The sequence below is a fragment of the Orbicella faveolata genome, unplaced genomic scaffold (genome assembly GCF_042242905.1).
Source record: "Orbicella faveolata isolate gen_17 unplaced genomic scaffold, um_ofav_v1 contig_4, whole genome shotgun sequence".
In the NCBI taxonomy this organism is placed as follows: Eukaryota; Metazoa; Cnidaria; class Anthozoa; order Scleractinia; family Merulinidae; genus Orbicella; species Orbicella faveolata.
Window position 1 is genome coordinate 7,795,259 of NW_028301569.1, and position 19,789 is coordinate 7,815,047.

Consider the following 19,789-nt stretch of genomic DNA (forward strand, 5'->3'; position numbering starts at 1 on the left):
AAGGAGCTATGACCCCCTATGCTAGGTATGAATTGAATCCAAACAGTTAAATAAGATAGTAAAACTTAACTCAGTACATCGTGAAACATTTCTGCATATTCCTGCATTCCCTCTGATATGAAGAATTGGTATTATTTATTGAATTATATATCACCTTGTACACTAAAAAACATTACAGCATGAAAGTACTACTTTTAGCATTTGAGTGGTCACAAGGTTGGGTTCTATCCACAGGCTTAAAAGCTGAAGCTCACTTGTACAACATAATAAACAGTACTATCTAAAAGAACTGCACAATACTTTCACTCGAATGGTCATGCTCTAGGGTTTCATCCAGACTTAAAAAGTTAAAAACTACCTTTAGTTTTAAGTCATGATAAACAGTGCCACGTGAAAGTACTGCTCAGTAGCTTTCATTTGAATGGTCACACCCTAGGGTTTTATTCACAGACTTAAAAGTTAGAACCACCTTGTACAGCATCATTGTACATAGCACTACATATAAGCACTTCTCAGACCACAATGGTCACATAAAATATAGGGCTTTCATCCATCATAGACTACAAAAATGATTTTTTAAAAAAGATAACTGGGCACAGCGTAGCGATAATTATCACGTGAAAGCAAGAAATATATGTTAGAAGTTTTCACTGATTAAACTCGCTTGATTACAGAGACAGGGATTGCCTTAGTTTCGGGCGTTGCCTTGTAAAACACAGGAGACACACGTTCCTGCTTAAAGCCAAACGGCAATGCATACGACGTCATCGGATCGACTGTAATTGGGAACATAATCCTCGTCTTAGAGCAATCAGAGCTTGATGGAGTGTGAATCACGGGGCCTGGACACCACAACATCGGACGCGAAGGCGTAGGCAAGAGCGGCCAGGTCCAGCTCTTCCTGAGAGGGGTACTGACGGGGGTAAATGCAGACGGCAACCCACCAGTGTCTCTCTGGGGAGGCGTAGTCTCGACTCGTTTTTGCTGCTGGAGGCATGCCTTAATCCTGTGTCCGTGATACAGGGATCTGGTGACGCCAGGTTCGTACTTGTAGGGTAACTTGTTAAACTTGTACACCAGCCGCTGGCCAGGGACCTGGAAAAGAGGCAAGAAACAAAAATCCGAGTTGCCAAGTGGTTTAAAGCAGCACCAGCATTGCAGGATCTTATGTGTTAAACAGTTAAGTCTATTAGTTTGATAATTAACCTGCTAAGCTCAGAACTCAGTTTCAAATACTCATTTCTTTTACGATGGAAAAACTTTGGAAATGCCAAATGACGCAGTTTGATTGAAGGCACGCGCTTCCACGCCTTTGAAAAGAAACTTAAAACACATTAAGGTCTGTTAAGTCTGGTCTCCACCTAAGCTCATATGCAGATTTAGAAAGATTCCGCCAAGTAGCTCCTTCTGTTAGGAAATGTGTTACTGCACCTCTGCGTATGTCGCAAGTGAAAAACAGCCCTTATATAAACATTACAGTTTTTTCTCGTGTAACGTGAGACCGTGTTAGACCACATTTTCAAACACTGAAAAGAGAGCTGAAAATACGACGCGCAGCGGAGTATTTTTGACGAACTTCCTGCAGGTGTTTGGAAATGCGATGGAACACTGTCTTGAGTGTTTCATCGCAAAACTAAGCAAAAAATTTCATTCATCAAAACTAAGCAAAAACTTTATAAAATGGTGAGAATCAATCCCAACGAAAATCAGATATTCAAACACCATATGCCAAGGTTATGATTTCCTTTCCTAGACTATCTTGAATAAACAAACGCATGTACCGTGTGGCACTAAATTTTTGCGGGAGTTTATTTTGCGAATCGGCGATATTTTGTATTTTGCGGGAACTGAATTTTGCGATTTTCGCGAAGTCGCGTTTAATTGAGGTTACAACAATTTCGCGTTTTTTTAATTAAACTGCATGCAATTGACTAATGAAACAACATTAAGAGAAGTAAAACACAGTAATGCAGTAATCAGTGTTACTCCATCACATTACATTGTGCTGTTGTGTGGTATTGTAGATGCTCTTCTCAATGGAGTACCTTTAGACGATCGTATCCTGTTAACCTTTTTGTTTTATTTCTGAACGTTTTGTTTCTCATTTCATCGTTTTGTTTCTGAACGAAATTTGAAAGAGACGATTTAAATAAAGGGCAGCAACAAGATTCTACTTGTGATGTCTGTATGTGTAATTTCGCAAGTGGAGGAAATTTTTGCGGGAATCTTTTTTGGCTGTAACTTTTTTTTTAGCGAATCGTGGAAAAAACCGCAAAAGTCGCAATAATTAGAACCCGCAAGAATTTAGTGTCACACGGTATGTGACAGCTATGAAATTCTGTGCCACTTGCAGTGGAAGTTTACGTTGATTAAGCTCTTGATTACAAAATCCCTAGTTTAATCGCATAAATAAAGTCAGTTTCCTTCTGACTAGATTATATAGATCTGATTTTCCATAACTCTTCCAGATTTCTTCCACGCATGCCGTTTTCTGATTGGTTACGCTACTACTATCTATTCTGTTGTTGATAATGAATGGCGTAACGTTGTGCGGTTGTTATCAACATGGCGGCCGCCTCTTTGCGTTCTCGAAGTGTCTGTGAAGAGGATTTAGATAAAATGTTGAACAACTAGTAGGTTTATACTCGTAGGTCCCATCTCCCGCCTCGTCAGCGTTACATGGTTTGCAGGGGACGTTAAAGAACCCACACACTTATCCCACTATGGTACTTGGTGCTTCACATAAGGTCAACTTCATTGCGCCTTACCCCCTTGGACAGAATTGTCCAAGAAAAATTGCTATTTCATGCTATACTAAAACAACTAGATTATTCGCTCTTGATTTCTACGCGTGACAGTTGACTCGGGTTGCGCCCTCGTCATATCACGCGATAGAAATCTCGAGCTCCTAATCCAATTGCTTCTCAGTGACAACTTGTACTTTAGCTTTCAACAACAGGGTACCTATATACAGAGTCACTTCGAGCGTAATCCCCTTTGGAATTTTCCTGTCTTTGGGTATCCTGTTATTATATTTTTAGGGAGAGTTTTCGAAAGCTCTCCATTGATTTTCCTTAGCCGCTACAGATAAACGCCTTTTCGTTCTTAAACTGAAATAATCGTGATGGCAACTTTTGTCTGTCTTGAAGTCAGACGTTCAAGTGTATTGTCACATAAGTAAAACACAAGTCGAACAGACAAGCATATTGTCGCCTTAGTAAAATAATATAGTTGAGTAGAAATACCCGCAAAAGCAGTGGAAACTAAAGCTGAAACCGAAACTAAGCGTACACGTGTATCTCTAATGCATAGCACTCTACATGTAATCGTAGATTGTTTTTCAGGACGCTATTAAGCAAAATATCTCTGACTTTTTGTTTTGATTTTTATCAATACTGAACGAGTTTTATTCCATGAATCTGCTAGACTAGAGCAATGCATTCTCTCCGAATCTCAGTTAAAAGAAAGCGAAATGCATCTTGATTCCAATAGCACAATATTCTGAGGAGAACAGAAACAAACTCATTACCGATTTGACATGTGTAGAAAAGCTTAATCAACTGGTTTTTTTTTCCTTTTTTTCTGGTAGGTTTTGCATGAGCCGCCTTACTGCCTGTTTGTGTGTTAATGATAACACCTGCTCAAAATTGCTGTCTTTTCATTCTTCACTAAAAGCGAAATTAATTGTTCTTTTATTTCTCCCAGCTCGTTTTTCTTTCGCACGCCCGCTTTTTAGATCGTCCACACGTACTGACCAGGGGTTTGGAACAGCCCTGCAGCGCGGCATGAAATAGGGCGTTTAAGAAAACCACGACACCAACGGCAACGGGAACGTCACTAAACAAAAGGTTTAATGAGGAGAACAATGGCAGTGCACGTGCATTATAATTCCTGGTGCATTTCTTTGCCGTCCTCTGCAAAACAACAACGTGAAATGACCAAATTCTACCTTGTCTAGAGAAGGTGAACCACAACGGCTAATTTTTCAAATTTATATTTCAAATTTATCGCTGTGTTTTAGTTTTACTTTTGTGATAGTTTTGACAGTGATATAGTAAATATATATAGTAAATGACTTAAGAGTACCGCGAGATTCATAGGTAAAATATAAATTCATTTTTTTAATAGACGTTGTCCTCGGCGTCGCCGCCGTGGTTTCTTAAACTCCCTAACGAACAACCAGTGACGTCACAAGGCTGTTTTGGCCGCGCCAAATTTTTGGTTTAACTAGCCGATCTCGAACTACTAAAAAGGTAATTTTGGCTTATCGTTCGAGTTTGAAAGTAAGGTTATACCACATTATTAAGCAAAAGTCTATCTCAGATATGAAAAGTTCGATTCAGTAGCTCACTGATATAATCCTCAAGTCCACCAGATTCCGACGATTCTTAATTGACTTCGCTACACAACACAGCGTAAAATACTGACAAAACGTTTTTGAGGCTTACCTTTTTAATGATACCTTTAGGATAATAGTGCCGCAAAGCTCTACTGAGCTTTTCGTAGTTCATGCCTTTTATCTTTTTGTATGCACCCCATTTCTTTGCAACCTCGTCCTTGTTTTTCAGTTTAAACTCTCCGTGTTCCTCCCTGACCCAAGCTATCATTGAACGGCATTCGTCACCGTATGCCAGAAGTTCCAGTAAAAACTCCCACAAATGAATGATGTTCTTGTAGCGTGGTTCTCTTTCGTAATCCATCTCGGTGGTCGGACTTAAACTGTCTAGCTTCCTGGAAACGTGTTCTGAAGTTTCTTCCACTTGATCATCAACTACAAAGGTGAAGAACAACTATTAGCTCCGTCGCCCGACCCTTTCTTTCAACGGTGTGCATGATGACAAGTGTCAAGTTTGGTCAGATAGGACTTGTGGTGAGAATACAAAAACTTATCACGTTACTATGAGATACTCTTTTAAGATATAGCGACGAATTCTCCTGACGCAATATAAACGAAAACGAAAGAACCTCAAGAACAATTGGAAAGTCAGAAACTGTAAGTTATGCTAATCCTTTTGTTCTATCACGACAGCGGCCATTTTTAGGTAATGGCTTGCTCAGTTGCGCGTCGGAATCGAATCGAGAATGAAATATTTTTGTGAACACGCTATTTGTGGTTTTTGTCTCATATCTGATCAAGGACTTGGCATGTATATCCGAATCGAAAACGAAACTTCGCGTTGGCTGTATAGACTGAGTAACAAAATTCTGTATGAATTGCGCAGAGCTGGGCGAGCACCTTGACAAGTTCAAGAGTTCCACAATTTCACTAGTGCAAACTTGCCTAATAGCGGAGAAAAGTCCTGAAATCGTCTCTGGATCCGGCCGCTATTCACGCGATAAAGAACAAAAACTTAAAATTGCCGGGCCAAAACAAACCCGGAATATGCCCTTAAAAAGAGTAGAGTTAAGAAAATAGCCCCAGGGGCGTAGTCAGGATTTTTCATTGGGGGCTGGGGGGGGGGGGGGGTCACACTGTGTCCAAGTGAGGGTACTCACCAGATTATCATGTTGTTTTCGCCACCTGTTGTAGGTTGTTTGTTCAAAAAGGCTTACAAAAGGGGGGTCATGGGCACCCCAGAACCCCCCCCCCTCCCTAGCTACGCCCCTGAATAGCCCTATTCTCCAACAGTGGGATCAGGAATCAAGGTCAAGTCAAAATTAAAAAAAAGAAAATAATTCATCCAAATTGAAGCTGGCAAGAAACTGATAGCTTTGATCTCTAAACTTTTAGTTTCAATTAGGATGTTTGAGCAGAAAACGCGAACATCGTGTCTAATTACACTCTTTTTTTATAAGAATATTGCTTTTCCGGCCCAGGCTGAATATTCCTATTTTTCTGCCGATTTTAGGCTGACAATATTCTTGTGAATATGATTAGATTATAGCGAATGACATTTCCGTTTTCGTATGTATTTGGTGTCTAGCTGGATAGTAATTCTGGAGCCAGCCTGCAGGCGTTATAACCTGATATGACGCACATGCCTTCTTGCAGAAATGCTCAGTAACGGCGAACTTACGGCTAGTGCTGTTTTTGTTTGTTTGTTGCTCTTTGGCTTGTTTTGCCGTTTAGAGAAAGGAATAATTTTATACGGTTTAATTAATAACATATAATTGTATTGAATTTAAAAATTTTCGACACAAAATTATATTCTTTTCAAAATCTCAGCCTCAAGTTTATTCTTAAAATAGTCTCAAAAAATCGCAAATTTCAGCCTCCATATTTTTATAAAACATGTTCTTTTTTTCTTTTAATTTAAAGTAACACGTCTTAAAAAATTACACGTATCACAAATTACAAATTACAATAACAAAGTGCTCTGGTATGGCTACTCCGATACTACAATGTACATTACTTATTTACACCAGGTGTTACTTACTTACATTAGGAAAACGAATAACATAAAGTAATTAATTAATTCTGACAACACACATTAGCATAAAACATGTTCTTATAAAAAAGAAAGAGTGTAACAGCTTCATTCGTGTTGCCCTCCTCAAGTGTTTCTAGAAGTATCACCATACATGACCTCATTGGAAATCTCACTCAACATGCAGGAAATCGAAAACGAAATTTGCTGGTAACTTGTTCCGGCGATCTGTTCTATACTACAACTGGACTTTGGAGTCACTGATTTTGAAAGGACGGCAGTTTTCTTATCTAATTCTCTTGCTGATTACGTCTGAGTCATGTTTGACACACCGAGAAAATGAAAGAAATAAAGGTGTTGAATACATCGACATACTTTCAGATTGTCATCAATGATTGTAAGCCTTAGATGATTGACGTTCAACTGTTAAATTCTGTTATAAATAATCACATTTTGATGGCGTTTAGAGCATTATATTCGCGCGGGGCGTCACTGAGTTTTTTACAAAACCTCTCTCTAGAATCCGTTTTGATCGAACGCAGTTTGGACATACGACAAGTTTCGATTTCATTTGGAAAGTACAAGTAATTTGAAATTAATATTCTGAATGCGTTTTTAGGTGTTCCTAGTCTGCTATGAACTTAATACTAACCGGAGACGCCCTAATAATTTGATAGCTGGATTTAGGAAGGCAGGCAGGCAAAACGTGACGGCTCAAAACGATGTAGGGAAACTCACGTAAAGGTAAAAGGTAAAGTCTGCATGCGAGCCAAGTGGCCCATCAGGCCGGAGCTTATTCCGGTTTCTGTAGCATGAAGCAACTAGGAGTATTTCTACTCCCCCCTGGATTGGATGCTAGTCCATCGCAGGGTTACCCCCAGCATTAAGTTCGCCGGTACCCATTTATACACCTGGATAGAGAGAGGCACTGTGAGAGTAAAGTGTCTTGCCCAAGAACACAACACAATGTCCCCGGCCAGGGCTCGAACCCGGACCGCTCGATCCGGAGAAGAGCGCACTAACCATGAGGCCACCGCGCCTCCCAAGGGACGAAATAACAGCTGGCGAAAGACCAGAGGAATATCGAAAAGATATCAGCATGTGCTAACCCTAACATGTGGTCCACTTTTCACGTACATTCTTTAGTTGAGTTTTGAAGTGGCAGAAAAGTCCATACCAGGGTATTCACCCGGATTTCACCAACCGAGTTGTTGTTGACATCTTAGGTGACCTCCTCTTGCCACTAAACGACATTTCTATCTATCCAAGAACTGAACAAGCATTCCTTAACTTCCCCTCATAACGAAAGTCACGTCCAAGGTGTAATTTCACTAAAATGCTTACAAGTCGAATTACTGATTTAGAAGCAATTATACTCAATTATGGGTCTTCCGAACCATTATTCCTTTGTTGCCTTAGCGGAAGTGAATTACCCAACGAATTAAAATAGTTTAATTTTAAAACTACATATGACCTTCAAGATTTTGGAGAGTTGAATACTTATAGACCTGATTACAAATATATGCCTGGTAGCTCTGACAATTGCACAATGAAAAGCAGCATGTTAAATGAAATCAGTATAGATGTGAGGGTTGTCGACGTTTATTTCATACTACCCACTGAGATGAGGATAGAAACAGTGTTCATAAGAAGATTATACGCTAGACTGTTTAGATCGGTTCACCTGCAGAAGACCAAGTTAACTGAGGCCGGCAATACTAGCTGCCAAATTTTAAAGCGCACAGAATGTTACAAAGTCGGACTAAACCGTGCATGATCGATATCGGTGGACTGTGCCGAACAAGGGGAGTGTCGACCGACCAGAAGATATTAAAATGCACGTTGGTTATTCACTTGTCCGGCGAAGTTATGCTGTGTCGGTTGAAATCTGTTCATAGTTAGTTCAAGAACGCAAATTAAAAATATGTATATATTTAGTTTGACTTTCCTGATAGTATTCTTTACTTGTGCAAACAAATACTGTATCGCCTCCGCAAAGTGCTATTTATATACAAAGTAAAAAGTGAAATATCTTACCTTGGTCCTCACCCGACATTGATAACTTTTCCCCTCAGATGACAAAAATTATTCCCCCAGGCTCGCGGATACAAAATAACTTAGTTGTCTCAGTTGTTCGATCTTTTTGCTTTCTGTGGAAGTAGCTGGATGGACTTATCAATCCTCCGTATAATGGTACTTCTTCCAGTGGATGTTAAAACAAGAGGAACAGGAAGTGTCTAGCGCGTTGATCAGCCAACCAGGGTGGCCTGACAAACTATACATTTTCCTGCAGGATGTGTCGGCTGCAAGCGTTTTTATAGGTTGCGGTTCAATTTAAAACTGAAAAGTTTGTTTTCCGCATATCAAGCTAAGAAATTCTTTTGAGATGGTGTTTTCGTTGGAATCAATGTAAATCATTTGCAGAATTTCAGAAACAGCTATGGCTTCAAATTTTAATTCATCATTTATATTAATTGTTATTGAAAATAATTAACCTTAGCACCTCAAATTTACAGTCAAACAATTAAAGTCCGACTATTTTAATATTCTTAACTTGATCTGATTCTTGAATCAGCACTTCAGTTTATTTCTTTGAAGAACCAGTGTTTTAAGACAGATACATAGGGTATATTTTGATATAGTTATGCATTACCACATCAAAAACAAATTCCTGTCTGAATGATGCAATTGCTTCTTACTGCAGATTTGGTTCCTTTTTCAAATAAACAACACTTCTGAAAAGCGCTTGCTCCGGATAACGTCCCCACGCTTAATACATTTGATATACTTAGATAACATTGACAAGTGTCTAAAGATGTGTGTTCCCGTTGGCGTCTGAAACCTCTTACGACTTCCCCATAAATGGACGGGATTAAAACTTCCTACCCCGGATGTACATTGTGAGTTTATTTAAACTGTAGCTGCCATGTTTTGACATACGCGATCAATAAACTTCCTCGCATACCTTACATGTTTTATCCCTGTTTTATGACTTTTATTTCTTTCTTTGCTCGCCAGCTCAGAAACCGTTTCGTTTTGAGCTGCCAATGGTTTAGTTCGAGAACAAGCTCTTTACGACCGTTTCTCTCCCGCTTCCCTTCCTTGGGGCAGCGTCTTTACTGACTATCAGTACGCTGCCATATTTAATTGTTTAGGATTGCCAACATATTTCAGAAAGCAGCCCATATCTTTGATCTAGCGTGACTTAATAGATGGCCGGATGACGCCGGTCGCGAGCCTTGATCTCTAAATAAAGGCTCCGTTGCAGGTTATCACAACACTCTGCAGCAGTACGAGTTAGTAATATCACTACCGACTTCGCTCAATGTTTAGAATAATCTTGAAAACTTGATTTCTTTTTAAAAACATGAAAACAGTTCAGTTACTAACTCAACATGTCCGGAAGACGTTTTGACCGCCTACGCCTTCCGGCTTCCGGTGTTTATCGTGTTCCGCATAGTCACGCAAGTCACGCAGTCTTCAAAACAGTAACTGAAACAAAACAAAACTTCGACATTTTCTCTGTGCTATTTTTAAACCATTCCCATGATGTGTTTTACCATCGAAACGAATTCTTTCAGGTTTTGTGTTCAGGTTATTTAGATAGCATTACATCACTAAAAGCCGACGCAAGCTTCACTCGCTAACATTATCAATCATATCAACACGATAACAGCTCTCACGCAGTTTCACACGTGACTGCGTGTGCAAGCTAGTATGTTTATTTACTTTTTATGGCCTGTAAATGCACCAATCTACATAACAGAGCTTCTCTGTACACTCTTTTAAGCTTTCTTTCCTTAATTCTTTGGTAACAAGGTTTGTTTTAGGCAAAAATGGTAGTAAATCAGCAATAAAGGAATGTCAAATTGGCCAATTGCGAACACTATCTACGTCAGAGCGTGACCTCTAGCGAGCTCGCGTTCACGTACGTACAGAGTTACGTCAATAACAAAACACCTGTCAAGCGCCGAAAATAGAACTTCCTGTCTGGGAATTTCGATTATAAATAAGCGCGGCTTGAATCTATATCAAACAGCGGTGGAAAGTCAGATTTGTAATTTAGACCTCTTCAAGAAAAAAAGTTTGCAGTCGTCCGAGCTCAAACATGGTTGTTTCAACGATGGAGCAAGAGATGCATGGTAAGTCAGCAATTGCAGACAGTGCTTTTTTCTTCGTGGAGAGTAATAAACCCTTTAATTTATACTAATTCCCTATTGCTAGGCCCATTTCAACCACGAGATTCATCACTGAGATGGGCTCAGAATCACCTTTCGGTTTCGATAATTCCTATCTGAAATCAAATGCGAATTGTAAACAATGAAACGCCATTTTCTATGCCTCGACGGTCCTCGACTGCTCCAGAAGTACCAAGTACGGCCAAGCACTGATCATGAGAGCATGTATACAAGGCCTCCAGTTTTATTATAGACTTTTTTTAGAGCAATTATTTACTGAGGTAAAGCCGAATTCAATTCAGTTTAATCACGTACTCTTTCTCTTCTCATTTGAAATAGCGGAGTACACCACGAGATTGATTAAGGAGGACTTCAGCCAGCCACCCGTCACTGAAGGCCTGACTGCAGTTGGCAAAGAACCACGTTACAAAAACATAGTTCACTTGTGGGAATTTCTGTTGGAGCTTCTGGCCCAAGAAAGCTGCAAAACAATCATCGCTTGGAGTCGGAAGGAATACAGAGAATTTAAATTGAAAAACCCTGAACAAGTAGCCCTGAGATGGGGAAGATTGAAAGGGAAAAAAGGAATGAACTACGATAAACTGAGCCGAGCGTTAAGATATTACTACCAGCAAGGAATAATCAAAAAGGTGAGTTGATAGATGTGTATTCTTTTTTCCCCTGTTTTAGCATACTTTCCGTTGCTGACAAGTTCGAACACGCATTTTACTGTCTAAAGTTCGCAGGAAACTCAACGATCACAGCTGTAGTTGGATTTTCTAGGACAGTTATGGACAAATAACATCAAAACTGATGTTAATCAGTGTAGGCGTGTGGTGGCAAGGATGGATTAGTCTTCGAGCTTGGCTCGGATCTAAAATTGCGTAAAATTTCCTTTCAACATGAAATTTCTTGTTAAAAATGTTTTCTCCAATTTCGGTAGAATTCGCTGAGATTACAAAGGTTTTACTTATTTAATAATTTAGTAAATATTTCTTGCATCAAGGCTATGCAAAAGAGTGCACAATCCGGATTCCTTTGGGGCACACCTAGTACTAAATTTAAAGCTGAAACAATAGTGACAATTAGTGACAGTTATTTACAATTAACTTATGTCGGCTCAAAAATACCATCAGCTTTTAGTAGCAAATACCTTTGTCGAGTATCGCTATACAAAAACCTCACCCACTTCGCAAGAGCTGCCAAGCTTTATAAGCACCACTTCATACAAGGAGAGGCTGTGAACACTAACTCGGTAGCAATCTTTTTCTAGATTAAAGATATATTATAAATTTAAATTAAAACGAAGATATGTCTACAATTTTCGATGAGATCTTTGGCCAGGTTATTTCAGGTTGTTTTCAGTTTTGTTATCAAGCGGAGGAGGTGTGTTTTCATATCAGCTATCAAGATGAGCCCTGCTATCACAGTTTTTCCTTTTCCGAAAACGCATCCTCATATCTGTACCACACAAAACTTTTGACAGTTACCAGTCGTGATTTTGTCGGTGGTTGCACATTTTTCTTTCACTAGTTGGTTAACTGTTAAATCTAGAAAGCTTCTTTTGATCAGTTGTTTTAAATCTTTTGCAGGTTCCAGGGCAAAGATTGGTGTATAAGTTTCACAAACTTCCCTACAAATACGAACCAGGCGTTACAAGGTCGCTGAGTTACACAAAGCAAAATACCTGTGTCATCACCGAACAAGATCGAAAACAAGATCAAAAACCAGTTACGACTCCACCTCTACATACAACAACTGGCTTTTCACCTCTCCCTTCGAAGGTTATTCCCACCAGTGCCCCTGTAAGAAAAGATTGGTGCTGGCCAGTAGTGCCTATGCCTACACGTCCTTTCTTATGGTATCCAGGTTCTTCGTCTTTCAAGCCACCAATCTACAGCACCGGGAGTAGAATCATGTTTCCATTTGTCGATATGTTTATGTCACTCCCTCTTGGTTTAAAACCATTTGAGCCTGTATCTCCTGTTTACGAAGCATTTCCACTTCCCAATACGTCAGTCCCTGTTTCCGTAATTCAGCGAACGGTATGAAAACTCCAACTGAAGAAATTTTTTTGTATATTTTTAGCTGATAAAACAGATTGATGGTACAAAATCTGAAACGCATTTTCCTAGAGGAACCAGCAAACTGTATAAAACCCTATCTGTATCAGATATGTCTTTACTTTTTTTTGCTGAAAAAAACATGTAATGCAAAACCTGAAACAAGATCAAGAGGAACACTCGTTTGCTCGCAAAGAAATGTTATGTAAATAGCTTCATAATCTTTTACAATGTAAATAAAAGTAAGTTTTTGTTACAAATGTTTAGTCAAGTAATGTCTTTTGGTTCCTAAATCTCCCCCTGTTTTCCCCTCTCATGTGGACGACTATATATCTGCAGATTTTCTCCCTACAATACCATGTTATTTCAAGCTAGGAAGGCAGTACTTGTCAAGGTGTACCATCAAATTCTTTCTCATTGAACTCTAGAATTAACAGATATACGGCAAAAACCCGCGTATAAGAACCTAAAATTAAAGAACTTGTTAGGGTTACGCTAAAAATTTCCCAGTTAAGCACTCTTACTTAAGAACCATTCTAGGGCTAAAATCTCCATACAGGTTCTTATTTTCAAAACATAGAGTTTTTTCAAATATAATAAAGAACATCACATGAGATACAAAGAAGCTAACAAGACTCAGTAGCCAGGACACTGGCAGTGTTATAAGACCACAATGCTGTACTTTGAATGATTCAATATAAAGCCTGCAAGCTTAAAAGGTTGGGTACTGGACTATTTTCTCAATTCACTGATACTCTACAAGAAATTAGTATCAAACAACATCACGTAGTGATGAGGTACAAAACGGTAATATACACAAATTATTAGGAATAAAATGAATAAAAGTGAGTGCAAATTCATTTACCGTCAAATGAAAATTCGGTGTAACTCGGTTTCAACGATAAGAATGACATAATTATGTGACGGCAGATCGATATCCCATGCGTGATCCCCGTCAAGGTCCCATCTGTTGTCTCAATAAATAGATTCTTTTCTCATATCAAAAAAGAAAACGCTTAGTTATTGTTAATTTAAACAAACCCTAAGCTCATTATCTAATCAAATGGAAGGATGCCATTCAAGTTCAGGAAAATTAACCCTCAGGCGTTCTTTAGAATTTGAATTGCTGAAAAGCAAGCGACGGAAGTCGGGGACAGTATACAGTGGAACCTTTACTAACGGACACCTCTCCACATCGGCCAATTTCGTTATTGGAAAAAGTCACAAAACTTGATCCACACCGCGCGACGTTTGTTCTGTTTGGTTTCGGTTTTCAAATATCGATATATTTTGATAGTGTAAGGTGTACGTGCTATACTGTAAACCATTCTTTGTGGATAAAAATGTTGAACCCCACAAAACGAAACCGGTCTCAGTCTCAGTCTAAGTCTCCAAGGTGGCCCTTGCGCTGAGGTTCGACTGTTTAACATGCTAAGCAAACTGAATCCACTATTAATGAGTTTTGATGAACCCGGAGCTGATCTCTGCAAGTGTACGCGTATTGTTTCACAAATCCCAAAACCTCATTTAAGATTTAAGAATAAACGTGAGAGAGAACCATCCAAGACTGCTCTCAAAAAAGTCCACAAAAGTGATATTAAGAGTGTTGTTTATTACCTTTGCATCGATAATACCATGCATATATAGAAATGAGAATACTGGAATAAAGGTGTTTTCGTTAATATTATGCTTCCTTAATAACAGCTAACAAGCTATTTCAGTAATGTAAGTCTTTTGAATGATCTGAACGCCATCCAATATTTAAGTGAATTTTAGACCAATCGGGAACCTGTGATCGTTACAGACGGATAATCCTTACAATTGATCACTAATTCGAACATGAACGTATACGGATTAGAATCCCTTCACAGTAGTTTGTATTTTGTCCTGTTTTGGTATCAATCTATTGACAATAATTTTATCCTTCAGTTTCTTATCCCTTGCCTCAGCCCAGCCACGCCTAACCACGCTTTAACAAACAGTCGTTTTAATAATTAGCTAAGAATTAGCTAAGAATTAGTATAACTGTGAGAGATTAGCAACACTTCAAAATATCCAATACATATACATGTTTATAACCTTACGTTTTGGTTTCCCCTTCTATCTCTCATTTCAATAAGAGCCGAGCGTTGTCAACATCGGGTCTGTTTTGCATGGCACAGACTAATAAACATAGATTTAAACAAACATTGGCTCGGTGATATGATGTATTTGTTTGAAAATGCTAAGCATGCCGAAACTTTTGCCCGCCAAATTTAACTCGCTCTTCCCATTCCCGGCCTATCCGGTAAAGCCCATAATAGCTTGTCACGTTCGATCACGTGGAATGTGCCGGTCTTGTAAACATCCGGTGTAAAGATCGTACACTTCACCCAGTCTATTACCTCCGTTGTGTGTGCAGGAAAAACGCAACCAAAAAGATTAAATCATAAATCGGAATACATCTCACAATTTATGGAAGAGTTACCTAGAAAAATATATTTGCTATCAATATGTTCTATGGTCCAAATAGTTTCTAGAAACTTTTTCAAAGACTACAAATCAACTTCCTCTTCCGATGGGAACTTCAACAAGAGTAACCGCAAAGTAACCGCGGAATAATGATTGTTATGCGTTTGGTCCCACGCATTTCCACTCGAGAACTCACTGACACCTGCACTCTGGAGAGGTGAACATTGAACTATTTAAAGTACAACTTAAAATATCACTTTGAACAAAGCTGAAGTACTCATTAGCCTTCATTACTGACACGGTCACACACGAGGTACGTTAATTTCATCCATCTACAGGCTTAACCCTTAAATCTACAGCGGATATAATTGATTTATGCCTTGTCTTTGGGAGTGAACCACATTTTAACGCACTTCTGTCAGACAAAGACCTGCAATGCAGCGGAACGCGTGGCCCTAAAAATAGTCTATATACGTCTATACTGTCTACATATACATGTGTTGTAGTCTTTCTATGACGCAGGTTGTGAGACACAAAACAATGACACAATGTATACGCGAAAACATGTTTTGTCAAGAGGCACGCACATCTACGAAGTACGTAAATCGGTGTGGGAGGAATTTTGGGCACGGTTCAACAGCAAAAAGCAAACGTTTACCAAATAATTCACTCAAGATTATAAATAAATTAGTGATTTTGAAATGGTCTTTATCCTGCAGAGTAAATGGCTTGATCAATAGGCCATCTCCTTAATAATTGACACAACTTCGATGTAGCATAAGGTCTATTTATCAAGTAAAATTGAAAGAATTGTGTGACAGAGTCGCCTTTCTCTTTACTTATATACTAGGAAGATCGAAGCGCATATAATCGCAGGGAAGGAGAGAAAAGATAAAATCCCTGGTGTGGGACCGTTATCTAAAACTAGGGTAAGCTATTTTCGGAAATTTCCATTTTTTTAGACGAAAGCGCCAATAAATTATTTTCTTACAAAGAAAGTAGTTAATATATTTACCCACCAGTCATTGCGGCAGGGTCCTATAAGTAATTTTAGGTTCATATTGAAACCTCATTTTCTGCACGTACTCATAGCGTGAGTTGCTGCGTATTGTGTTACATCTGTTAGTTACACTTCCCGTGTTTCCAATCTGTTTATAAACAAGGAAGTCCTAGAACCGGAGTTTCATTTGTTGTTGTCGGAGTCCAGAAATTATTTTCAATCTTTGCAGAGTTTGTCGTCCGCTTGCTTCGACGAAAGAAAATAATTCAGCATGGTTGTATCCAGAAAGCTAGGAAGAAATGGTAACTATCCTAAATGCTCTTTTTCGTCTGAGTTATAGCCTCAAATGTTTGTTTTATGCTGGCTTACGAAATTCATTTGAAACACACCGTAGTCGTAGTCAGACACATGAAGCACTGAAGAAACTCAATCAATATCACGCGGAAAAATTATGTAATTATGGGTCACTGCTACCAAGTGCAGGGACTGAACCGGATGCAATTAATTCTAATCGAGCAAAGTTAAAATACACAGCTGACCTTTCGTTACCAGAAGCCTCAATTTAAATCTACCAAGTTTATCCTTGTTTTGTTCAGTAGAGGGGTTAATGTGTATCGCATCGGAATGGTCTTCTTTGAAACATATCACGCCAGACTGGGCATTCCTCATTATTTTAGTGTAATACCATAAGCTTGGATTTTTCCCGTTTCAAAATCAAATGCTTGCTGGAGAAAGGGTCAGCTCATTTCTTTCCTAAGGAGCAGACCGAGCCTCCATATAACATTTATCAATTTATTGTACCTACCAGGAAGCTCGTGCATCCCAAAAAAAGCGTCAGAACGTCTCGAAGTTCTTAGCAAAATCTGGCGTGTGTTCAATGTTTTAGTTACATAATCTGCCTTATTATACAGCGAACTTTATGAGTATTTATTGGAATACCGTTTTTATCCACAACTCACACGATTTATTGAGATATCGGACTTCGATACGACTAAACATTTTCCCTTGCACAACGTGGAGCACACGTGGCCGTTCATTTGCTGTCTGAATAACACATTGAATCTCGCTATTTTTGTTAACAGAGAGAAATTCTACTGATAGACAACTTCGCCATAAGAATATGACGCATTTATGGCAGTTTTTGCTGCAGCTTTTGGAGAACGACAGCTTTAGTTCAATCATAAGCTGGAGCAGAAAAGACCGCAGAGAGTTTAAACTGAACAACCCTGAAAAAGTGGCTCAAAGATGGAGAATATTCAAACGAAACAAAGCAATGACTTACAAGAAACTGAGTCGTACCTTGCGATATTATTATCAACAGGGAAATATTAAAAAGGTGAGTCAATATATCTCCTTGTATTTGAATGGAAGATAAGTTAAGCAGCCCTGATTTCCAGCATTTTCAAGTTGAACTGCTCAAGCCTCAATACGTTAATTTGCATTTCAACACTTCATGCTAAGTTGTCATGTTTGTATATCTTAATTTATCAGAAAAAACTTGTTGATTCTTCTTAATTACAGCGGCAAACGGTATTAACAGGTATTTTCTAAGTATCAACAGTCAGCTCGGTCAAAAGGTGCTTAGTAAATTACTTAAGCAACTAGAACGTTTTGATATCACTTACTTAATTACTTTGCAACAACTCGAAACATTCTAAATTTCTTTGCAACGACTAGAAGCTTTGTCGGTGACACTTCCTAAGTCATTGCCAGCGAAAAACTTAAACAGTGGCTCTTTCTAAATTACTCACTATGAAGCAACAACTGCAAAGCCTTGTGTCACTTTCTAGTAAAACACGCAGCAACAACTCGAAAGCTTATTAGCTCTGTCGTCATAAAATGATCAAGCCTTTATCTGCAGGCTCAAATAAGAATCGACAGCAGATTACGGAATTGATTTAAGCCTTGTCTTTGGGAGTCAAACACGGTTTTTACAGACTTCTGACAGACAAAGGCCTGCAATACAGCAGAATGTGTAGGTCTAAAAATAGTCTATATACGTCTATACTATCTATAGATACCTGTCGTTAGACCGTCTATGACGTAGCTTGTGAAACAAAACAATGGCAAAATGTATGCGAAAACATGTTTTGTCAACTTTGAAAATTAGTAACTGAAGCAAAAACTCGAAAACTTTGCGACACTTAGCTTTCTAAATTACAAATTGTTGCTGAAGCAACCCTTAGTACAAGAAAAGTTAACTTTTTTCCTTTTAGTTTTATTCCACATATTTACAACATATGTTACAAATCTGGTAATTGTTTGCATATGCATCAGTCACATCTTCACCAGAATGGTATCACCCTTACCAGATTATCTAAAGGGATAACTCTTCATCTAAACTTGTAATCTGGCACTTTGTAAATTAGAAACTGAAGCAATAGCTCGAAAGCTCCGTTTGTGGCACTTTCCAAATAACTTAATTGTTGCCAAAGTAACCCCACAGCATAAGAAAAATTACCTGCTAAATAAGGGCCTACATAAAATTGGGAGCAATACAAAGAAATAATAACGTAAAAGTTGGGAATTATGAAACGCATCCTGAAAATCCAACTTAAACTGAAATGTTAGATTTACGATGAGAAGTGCAAAAGTGCAAAACAAAAATAGTAAGGCTGGCTGGCTAGCTTGCTGGCTGCATGACTGACTGACTTACTGACTGACTGACTGACTGACTGACTGACTTACTGACTTACTGACTTACAATTAACTCTATTTCTGTCTGGGCTATGTCTGTCTGACACTTGTATGTTTCATGTTTTGTTCCAGGTTCCAGGCCAAAGGTTTGTGTACAGGTTGAACAAACGTCCCTTAACCTGCGAACAAGGTATCAGAAACTTTCCTCAAGTGAAGTCAGCTCCTAAAGGAAACACCAACACCGCTCCCCTTAGGGAATGTTGGTCCCGACCAACCGTATCCATCTCCTGCTGTCCTCGTTGCTTGTGCCCACGCTTTCTACCACCCACAACACCTGGGAGTGGTGAAGGAAGGCAGATACTACTTCAGATTGTCGATCCGTCGCTACATGAACTAGTTTTGCCCATTATTAAAACACCCCCGACATCGATACCTGTTTCTGTTATTCAGAAGACTACCATTCCTAGAGTAGACTACTAGAAGGTGTGTCTTTTCAAGAAACAGCTTTACATCCTTAAGTAGCAACTATACGTTTCTTATATTTTACGATCACGAACTATGTAAACTTCGGTTTGGAAAATGCCACTTATTTCTGATTGAGTTGATTGTTCCATTGCTCAATAATCCCACATAAGCTCACTGGGGTCATTTACTTTTTATGAATACCAGATCCTTGATTGAGTTGGTAAGTGGCACTTGAATATTAATTCAGTTTTTGCACCTCGCGACACTTATAGAAAAGTGCTTGAAGTCACGGATATCAAAGGAATGCCCAAATAACCACTGTTTGATTGTTTTGTATGAAATCAGATAGTTCTTTATGAAAGATCATGAAATTCGTTTCAAGTCTTAATATTTTAATGTGAATCATGTACTGTAATTCTTTTGATTCTTCTAATGTTTTAATCAGAAGGCATCTCTTTGTGCTAGTCATAAAACAGTACTCTGAAGAATAACGATCTTGTTTTTGTTAATGACGATGATGATTTTGAAATACATCATTTAATCACACTATAGCTTAAAACAAATCTTTATTTGTGAACATTTTGTGGGATGGGAAACAGGCCATTTCCGAGTTACCTTTTGCCTATG

General features: G+C 38.7%; 3 protein-coding genes across 5 annotated transcripts; 2 read left to right on the top strand and 1 right to left on the bottom strand.

Annotated features, from left to right (window-relative positions):
* Positions 1–118: 118 nt before the first annotated feature.
* Positions 119–8,590, bottom strand: LOC110068684 (uncharacterized). Its single transcript, XM_020776093.2, has 3 exons — positions 8,406–8,590; positions 4,449–4,771; positions 119–1,095 (listed from the first exon to the last, which is right to left on the bottom strand). Exons 1-3 carry the CDS (start codon positions 8,422–8,424, stop codon positions 655–657), a joined length of 783 nt encoding a protein of 260 aa, XP_020631752.1. The 5' UTR covers positions 8,425–8,590; the 3' UTR covers positions 119–654.
* Positions 8,591–10,382: 1,792 nt separating this feature from the next.
* Positions 10,383–12,869, top strand: LOC110068544 (uncharacterized). Of its 2 annotated transcripts, XM_020775929.2 has the most exons (3): positions 10,383–10,510; positions 10,886–11,196; positions 12,139–12,869. In XM_020775929.2, the coding sequence occupies exons 1-3, from the start codon at positions 10,477–10,479 to the stop codon at positions 12,595–12,597; spliced, it is 804 nt and encodes a 267-aa protein (XP_020631588.1). In that variant the 5' UTR covers positions 10,383–10,476; the 3' UTR covers positions 12,598–12,869. The 2 variants fall into 2 exon arrangements, with proteins under 2 accessions (XP_020631588.1, XP_089132416.1); XM_089276290.1 differs by lacking the exon at positions 10,383–10,510 and having other exon boundaries at positions 10,594–11,196.
* A 2,317-nt stretch (positions 12,870–15,186) lies between these two features.
* Positions 15,187–19,713, top strand: LOC110068545 (uncharacterized). Of its 2 annotated transcripts, XM_089276010.1 has the most exons (5): positions 15,187–15,373; positions 15,911–15,989; positions 16,290–16,362; positions 17,143–17,396; positions 18,830–19,713. In XM_089276010.1, exons 3-5 carry the CDS (start codon positions 16,332–16,334, stop codon positions 19,175–19,177), a joined length of 633 nt encoding a protein of 210 aa, XP_089132136.1. In that variant the 5' UTR covers positions 15,187–15,373; positions 15,911–15,989; positions 16,290–16,331; the 3' UTR covers positions 19,178–19,713. The 2 variants fall into 2 exon arrangements, with proteins under 2 accessions (XP_089132136.1, XP_020631590.1); XM_020775931.2 differs by lacking the exon at positions 15,911–15,989.
* Positions 19,714–19,789: the final 76 nt, after the last annotated feature.

Coding starts and splice junctions, on each gene's coding strand:
- LOC110068684 (XM_020776093.2), bottom strand. Junction 1,096..4,448: donor CTAAAGGTATCATTAAAAAG/GTAAGCCTCAAA, acceptor CCTCTTTTCCAG/GTCCCTGGCCAGCGGCTGGT.
- LOC110068544 (XM_089276290.1), top strand. CDS start 10,762: ATGAGAGCATGTATACAAGGCCTCCAGTTTTATTATAGACTTTTTTTA. Junction 11,197..12,138: donor AGCAAGGAATAATCAAAAAG/GTGAGTTGATAG, acceptor AATCTTTTGCAG/GTTCCAGGGCAAAGATTGGT.
- LOC110068545 (XM_089276010.1), top strand. CDS start 16,332: ATGGTTGTATCCAGAAAGCTAGGAAGAAATG. Junction 16,363..17,142: donor CAGAAAGCTAGGAAGAAATG/GTAACTATCCTA, acceptor TTTTGTTAACAG/AGAGAAATTCTACTGATAGA. Junction 17,397..18,829: donor AACAGGGAAATATTAAAAAG/GTGAGTCAATAT, acceptor GTTTTGTTCCAG/GTTCCAGGCCAAAGGTTTGT.